The sequence below is a fragment of the Zalophus californianus genome, chromosome 4 (assembly GCF_009762305.2).
Source record: "Zalophus californianus isolate mZalCal1 chromosome 4, mZalCal1.pri.v2, whole genome shotgun sequence".
Lineage (NCBI taxonomy): Eukaryota > Metazoa > Chordata > Mammalia > Carnivora > Otariidae > Zalophus > Zalophus californianus.
The window spans coordinates 132081189-132088634 of record NC_045598.1 but is presented as its reverse complement, the minus strand read 5'-3'; the positions used below and the strand labels follow the sequence as shown (position 1 = coordinate 132088634).

Below are 7446 nucleotides of genomic sequence, written 5' to 3'. Positions count from 1 at the left end.
CAGGCCTGGCGGTCGGCAGTGTCCGGGCCATCCTCCTCCTGCCGTCGAGTCCTCACTAGTCCCTATCTCGCCACTTTCGTTGAGCATGGGACTCGGGACGGCACCCCCTGCGATCAGGCGCTGAGGAAGACAGCCCGCAGGCTGGAGGAGCCAAGAGAAGGACCTCGGCCGCGCGGCAGTAGGGTGCCGGTTTATGGCTAGGGCTGGCAGAGAGCCGAAAAGGCCGTCAAAAGCCGGATCTTGGCAGCAACTTAGAATCACAGCTAGTCCTCTGGAACGTGGGCCGAAAGGCTCTCATTTTCCCTGGCTGAAATCACCACCGCTGGTTGCCTACAGTCCAAGTCAAGCGTTGCCCTCCCTCCCGGCTGGCAATGAAAGTGCTGCATGCCGGGATTTGTAGTTCGCGCTGGTGCGGCGTGTCATTTGCGTACATTACTGGGTGGAATTCGAGAAGTACCTAGTCAACACAGCCTAGGGACTAGGACCCCGAGTAGTCAAGGTGTCAGCACTCTTTGCTCTTGTGATATTGATTAAAGAGTCTATTCAATGCATGCATTTTCTCATACGAATTTTGCCCGAAACTTGACCGTAAGGGGCAGAATCAGGCAGTACTTAATTTTGCGTCTGCAAGACGAGTTCTCAGTTCCGAGTTCTTTTCTGGCTTTTCCTGGGACACCTATGAATTGTGGGGCTTCGCTCTTGTCGTCTTTAAGTGGACCGCGCGCATGCGCTGACTTCCTCTTTTCCGGCTGGAACCATGGAGGGTGCAGAGTAAGTTGCTCTTCGTCCGCTTGAGAATCCTTCTCCATCCGCGAAACCAGAGATCTTTTGTCTCATTTTCCCTCGATCCGGCGGTAGCCTGTACCTTTACCCATTTGTTTGTGTGTTTATGACGCTCTGTGACACTAATGGGGGCGCCAGGCTAAGATGGGATGCAGGCGGCCTTGGGGCGGAGGTTCTGGAGATGAACCGGGAACGAGGTGTGAGAGCCGAATATGTGCGGGACCGGTGGGTATTCCTGTCTTTCAAGAAAGGCGCAGAACGTCTCAGTTGGGTTTATCCTTAGTTGGTATTTGGCCCAGTCGTCCCCGTTGTCGGGTCTTTGCTTTTAGCATGTGGAACTTCAGACCTGAATCAGGGTGGTAGTTGGGAAGTGTTTTAAAATTTCTTTTCCTGAGAATCTTAAGTCCCCTTACGCTCAACCTCGTTAAGAGTCTAGAGATAGTGTCTTGCAGCAGTTTCTCAGTCTGTACGTTTTGTTAACTTTGCTGTAGATGTTCTAGTTATCGGAGGCCGGGGCTGATTGTGCCTTAGATGTGAACTTACTGAGGTCTCCGACTGCTGCTTAAGTGAAGGGGTCAGTATTAAAAAGCGAGGATTCCTGGCAGAAACTTCCTAAAATCTGCTAGAGCAGCTAAAGATACAAACTTTTAGAGCCAGTGACAGTAGTGGTGCTAAATGACAAAGCGTGCTCAGTACAGATTAGGAGTAATGTGGTAGTGTATGCTCTTTGAACTGTTAATAAAGTTCAGTTCACTGATGCCAGAGAGAAGAAAAAGAAGGTTCCTGCCGTGCCAGAAACCCTTAAGAAGAAGCGAAGGAATTTCGCAGAGTTGAAGATCAAGCGTCTGAGGAAGAAGTTTGCTCAGAAGATGGTAAGTAAACTTTTGAGGCACTTTCCATGTAAAGGCCTTGTGGTTCAATTGGAAAATAGGTGTTCTTTCTCAGCAAGACTTGTTAACTTCACCCACTGTACCAGTAAGCTTGTTATAAGCTCTTTAAAGTGATATTAAATGAAATAGTATCTGCACTTTGAAATATTAATACATGCTGTGGCAAGGAAAAAGTTTCAAGGGAACATTTTTTAATAGAACTAGTGTTGCAATAAATAAGACAGCTAAAAAACTGGTATTGCTAATTGGGTTTGGGAGCTAAAAATGAGATTAATAACTGGTATTGGTTTTCAGCTTCGAAAGGCAAGAAGGAAGCTCATCTATGAAAAAGCTAAGCATTACCACAAGGAATATAGGCAGATGTACAGAACTGAGATTCGAATGGCAAGGATGGCAAGAAAAGCTGGCAACTTCTACGTACCTGCGGAACCCAAATTGGCATTTGTCATCAGGATCAGGGGGTAAGTTCAGTTTTAACTGCATTCTGGTTTTGAAGGGAAAGCTACATGGTCTCAGCAAGACTTCCCATTACTTCTGGGGGCTTTGGTTCTGAAGCATTGGAATAAAGATAATTTGGGTATAGCTAGAACATGGACGGCGGTGTCTTAATGGTTTAGTTGCAAGGTCTGTGCCCAAAGCCCTATCCATTCTCTAATTGAGCATTTGAATTCTAATTCAGTGTCCTGGAGATTAAGTTCAAAAGAAGATGAGGTGTAGGCTCATAAGTGCTCTTACAAAGATGCATACAAAACAAGGAAGTGGTAAAAGGGTCGGGATAAGACAGCAAGTTGCCAGTGTACTGAACACGGATGTAGCTATGGTCAAAGCAAGAGCAGCTGAACCAAGCCAGAAACCCACAGAAATTTTATCTTTAGGCTAATAGAAATAGGTTCCAATATTGAATTGTTACTCAGGATATCTGTTAGACAAGGTATTCACACAGACCACAGTACATTGAAATTGGTTCCTAGGAAAGACCGCCTTACAGAAAATGTGCCATATTGTGATGCACCAACTCAGAAGCAATGAGTTTTCTAGGATAAAATCAAGTCTTTGTAGTTTTTAATCTTAAATAGATTAAATCTAATCTTAAAAGTTTTGGAAACGCAAGTATTTCAGAACCAGCCTATTGAAAATGAATGAATTAAAGTATCACTTCTAATTAAATTTCACACTGAAAGGACATTGCTTAAAACTGCAGAACATAGTTAAATATACATTTGCTTTGAAAATCAAACTTTATAAATAAAATAAATGCTCAGGAGGTAAAAAAGGGGGTGGGAAGTTTTAAATGTCAAAGTAGGTAACTAAAGGAAAAATGCCAGTGGTCATTGTAACATGAGAAGATTTCTATTTATTTAGGTGGGACTTGTGTTGTCCAAAATTTTATAATGGTTAGTTTCCTATTCTTAATAAAAATTCTGATAGAGCTAAGTAAATTTTGTCTTTTTTTCCCCACTGCAGTATCAATGGTGTGAGCCCAAAGGTTCGAAAGGTGTTGCAGCTTCTTCGCCTTCGCCAGATCTTCAATGGCACCTTTGTTAAGCTCAACAAGGCTTCAGTTAACATGCTAAGGATTGTGGAACCTTATATAGCATGGGGGTAAGTCTGTCCTTTTCTAAGAGTTCCTTTTAAACTGGCTGTTAGCAGGATGGATTTTAGGTGTTCTGATGGTGATAACCCTATTCTTTGGTCATTCATGTCTGGTTTTTCCTATTTGAGGTACCCAAATCTGAAGTCGGTGAATGAATTGATCTACAAGCGTGGTTATGGCAAAATCAACAAGAAGCGAATTGCCCTGACAGATAACACATTGATTGCCCGATCTCTTGGTAGGTTCTGCCTATTTTAGGAGAAATTTGATATTAGACAAAGTTGACATCTTCTGGCATCTTGTGGCCTTAACATTCATTCTATTATGAATCTTCCCATATTCCCTACAATGCACAAGTCTGTGGAAAATGTAAGTTATGATTTCATTGGCTCAAGCCTCATCTTTGTAAATACAGCCATGAGTTTCCCTCTCTGTTGCTTTACTCTTGATTTTAAAGTCTCATGGCCTGTAATTGTCCTTGCTGAATATCCTAAAATCTGTAAAAACAGCTAACGATTTTAATGATCTTAAAATGTTCAGGTAAATATGGCATCATCTGCATGGAGGATCTGATTCACGAGATCTATACTGTTGGAAAACGTTTCAAAGAAGCAAACAACTTTTTATGGCCCTTCAAATTATCTTCTCCACGAGGGGGAATGAAGAAAAAGACCACCCATTTTGTAGAAGGTGGAGATGCTGGTAACAGGGAAGACCAGATCAATAGGCTTATTAGAAGGATGAACTAAGGTGAGCAGCTAAGTCTTGATAGGATTTTACTTCATAATAAGAGTAAAAGTGGTAATCTTTAAATATTGATAAGGGTTGGGTTGGGTTCTAATATTTTTGGGGGGGGGCAGTCATCTGATTACAGCTGGTTTGATTACTCCTTATGAGGGCATTCATGGAGGAAAGAAAAATCTGGTTTTTAAGAATGGAAACTGAAGCACTTAAGATTTCTTGATTTATGTTAATTGTAATCTATTAAGGTTTTTTTTTTCCTTTTCAGGTATCTGCCATGATTATTTTTGTAATCTGGCCAGTTAATAAATGACTACTCTCATGGAAATGTTCTGTTGTCTTGGTGACTTTTTGCTAACCTGACTGCTGTCCCTTAACTATTAAAGCAAATCTTGGTGTGTGATAAAAGTCATCAGCCTTGGCGTGCAAAACTAGGGTCTAGTTTGTATCTTGGTGGAAAACATTCCTTGGGTTTATTAAAGACTCTTCTGTACAAAGAATATATCTTAATTTTTCACTTTTGAATTGTGCCACTGAGTTAGCCAAGATATGGGTCTGTTCTAAGAAAACCTATTTCATAGGCCTTTGCATGATTTACAAATAAAAATACTGTTGCTGAAATTCTGTCCTCTGAGGCTTTGGCTTTTTTATAAAGTACTGTGTGAACATGTTTTCCTTGCATTTCCATTTTTGGTTTTTTGTTTTGCATCTTCTGTGCTTATTTAGGTGAGATTTTAATAATTCCATTATACATTGTTATGTGTAATGGAATTATACATTGTTATACATTATACATATGTTATAAACGAAGAAATGAAATTGGTGCCCATAGATGCAAGTTGTTTTGGAGCACCTATAGCAGTAGTGAGCAAAACATGAAACGTTTTGTTACTTACAAATAACATTCCTATGTGTTGTATGTGTGTCTCACTTAGATGAGTGAACTGATAGTTTTCAGTGTAGAACATAACACGAAGTACATATAAAAAGTTTTTGTGGGCGCCTGGGTGGCTCAGTTGGTTAAGCGACTGCCTTCTGCTCAGGTCATGATCCTGGAGTCCCGGGATCGAGTACCGCATCGGGCTCCCTGCTCGGCAGGCAGTCCGCTTCTCCCTCTGACCCTCTTCCCTCTCGTACTCTCATTCTCTCTCTCAAATAAATAAAAATAAAAAGTTTTTGTAGTCCCCATTGATTGTGCCAGTGGTGTGATGCAGTATGAAACAGGTGCCCTGTTAATTCTTTTGACACTTGCACCAGAATCATTACAGTTAATATTTGAAAGCTGCTAGACAGAAACGTTGAATAATTTTTTAAAATTCTCTAGTCTTAGAAACTATCTCTCTGGGTTAGTGAGTTTATTGTCAATGAATTCTGGAAATATAGAAGGTTCTTTATATGTAAAGTCAGTGTTACACACTGAGTGTGCCCATGTTTTGCAAGAAATTTGGTGTTTCTGGTAAATGCCCACTATCAGTAATTAGTGGTACATTTGTTTATAGCCCACGAATGGACACATTACCCAAAGAAGCAAAGCTTTTGAAGCTGGTGAGGGATAGGAGCATCTGGGAATACGTAGGATAAAGTGTATTGGCAGTACATGTCCTCTGTGGACGTGTTTGCTTTCAGTCTGGGAAATTTCAGTTCTCCATATAAATTACTTTCCGAGTGGGGCCAGGGGCCCAGAGGATGGGGAAACAAATGGGTGAGAGTTTGGGGGTAGGGAGGAGTTGCAGACATTTAATATTGCCATAGAAAAGTCTAAAGCGCTTGCTTCAGAGTAAAGGAACCTATGCAGTTTCAAAGAGTGGGAATAGAGGAAGGCATGTCAGAGTGATAATTCCCGCTGTTAGATTCTAGGGAATAAAGTAGGGTAATTGGTCTGCCTTCACAGGATTGTGAGGACTAAAAGGGTGTGAAAAGGTTTTGTGAACTGTTAGAACCTACTGAAATGCAGGTTAACACCTTGTTTAGAAAACCCACCTCCTAAAAGATGGTGTCACCTATAAGGTACTGTCCCCCTAGAAGGCTAACCAACCTTTGTAAGTCTGGGCCCCAACTAGCTGGTTCTACAAAAATTCACCTCCTATGTAAATTTACATTTGTGCCCTTCAGTGTTCCAGCATTATAAGATCTTACACTAGCTACCCCAGTTTTCAAGTCATGAAGCTTAGTTATTGCATTCACTGATCTTTAGCAGGTGTTACCTCATATTGCTTACTTTGGAAGTTCCTTTACCATAGGCTGGATTGAGTGCTGACTCGAGCCAAAATGGGTTGTATCCAGCCTTCACTTAATAGCTTGGGCCAATGAATCTTTATCAGCAAAATGGGGAAGATTGTTGCGCCTAATCTGGGATTTTGATGAAGATGTTAGGTGTTCAGAGCAGTTCTGGCTCAAAGTACTAAGTAAATACTATTTACTACATACTGTAACTTGAGCACCTAGCAGGGTCGTACAAAGGAAAAGAGCCTATGCTTTCATGTGTTGGTCTAATTGGTAAGCTAGACATAACACAAATAGTGTGAGAGAAGTGCTACAGGGATGTCTAGGATGTGTCAGCTTTTTGGGGTGTCTGGGAACCACCTGTAGGGGAAGACGAACAACATTCTGCCCCCACTGCTTTCCTTTACAGATTGGTATCGAACCAGGCAAAACATTGTTTTCATACAGATGTCTCCCTTTGCTTGGGTAAAACTTTTTAAAGTCAGCTTTTTATTCCTTTCAACCTAGTATTTTATATGGAGTAGGCACTAGGTTTTTGTTTCCTATTGCTGTTTTAACAAATTACAAACTTGAGTGACTTAAATCACAGATTTATTGTTTTTAACAATTTCAGAGGTAAGAAGTCCAAAATTGGTTTCCCTGAGCTAAGTCAGGGTGTCATCAGGCCTGCCTTCCTGCCCTCTGAAGGCTCTACAGGAGAATCCATTTTCTTTTTTTTTTTTTTTTCCAGTTTACAAACCACTTGCATTTCTTGGCTTATAGCCCCTTCTTCCATCTTTAAAGTCTAAGGACCCTTGTGATCAAATTGAGCCACCCAGATAATCCAGGATAATCTCCCCATCTCAAATTCCTTAATTTTAAGTACGTCAGCAAAATCCCTACCTAGTAGTCCCTACTGTAGGCAGCATATTCCAGGAATAATGGCAGGGAAATGTTAGGGAGGGCCATTCTTTGATCGTTAATTTATAGTTCCCAGCTATATTTGATCTTGTTTCTCAGGAATGACAAGCTTCTGTTGTTAGGGTCTTGGCCGTTGTGATCTTGTGTCTGAAACACAAGGCCCTCAGGTCTGTGTATTTCCCTTAATTCTGGAAAAATGTTTTCTGACACATCTCTTAATATAACCCTGTATTTTTTCACAGCATCTCTTACTCCTGGAAATACTTTTTCCATTTGTTCTTGTTGCTTTTCACAGCCACTCCTCAAGGTTTTGAG

At 41.2% G+C, this 7446-nt stretch overlaps 1 protein-coding gene across 2 annotated transcripts; it reads left to right on the top strand.

Moving 5' to 3' along the window:
* The first annotated feature begins 721 nt into the window (after positions 1 to 721).
* RPL7 (ribosomal protein L7) lies at positions 722 to 4629 on the top strand. 2 transcript variants are annotated; one of them, XM_035727127.1, is made up of 7 exons: positions 722 to 771; positions 1547 to 1655; positions 1968 to 2134; positions 3138 to 3275; positions 3396 to 3505; positions 3808 to 4017; positions 4277 to 4295. In XM_035727127.1, exons 1-6 carry the CDS (start codon positions 758 to 760, stop codon positions 4014 to 4016), a joined length of 747 nt encoding a protein of 248 aa, XP_035583020.1. In that variant the 5' UTR covers positions 722 to 757; the 3' UTR covers position 4017; positions 4277 to 4295. The 2 variants fall into 2 exon arrangements, with proteins under 2 accessions (XP_035583020.1, XP_035583019.1); XM_035727126.1 differs by lacking the exon at positions 722 to 771 and adding an exon at positions 833 to 1008 and having other exon boundaries at positions 4277 to 4629.
* Positions 4630 to 7446: the final 2817 nt, after the last annotated feature.

Excerpts from the sequence above, each read along its gene's own strand:
- RPL7 (XM_035727126.1), top strand. The coding sequence starts at position 890 with ATGACGCTCTGTGACACTAATGGGGGCGCCAGGCTAAGATGGGATGCA. Across the intron at positions 1,656-1,967 it reads AGAAGTTTGCTCAGAAGATG|CTTCGAAAGGCAAGAAGGAA; the intron begins GTAAGTAAACTT and ends ATTGGTTTTCAG. Across the intron at positions 2,135-3,137 it reads TTTGTCATCAGGATCAGGGG|TATCAATGGTGTGAGCCCAA; the intron begins GTAAGTTCAGTT and ends TCCCCACTGCAG.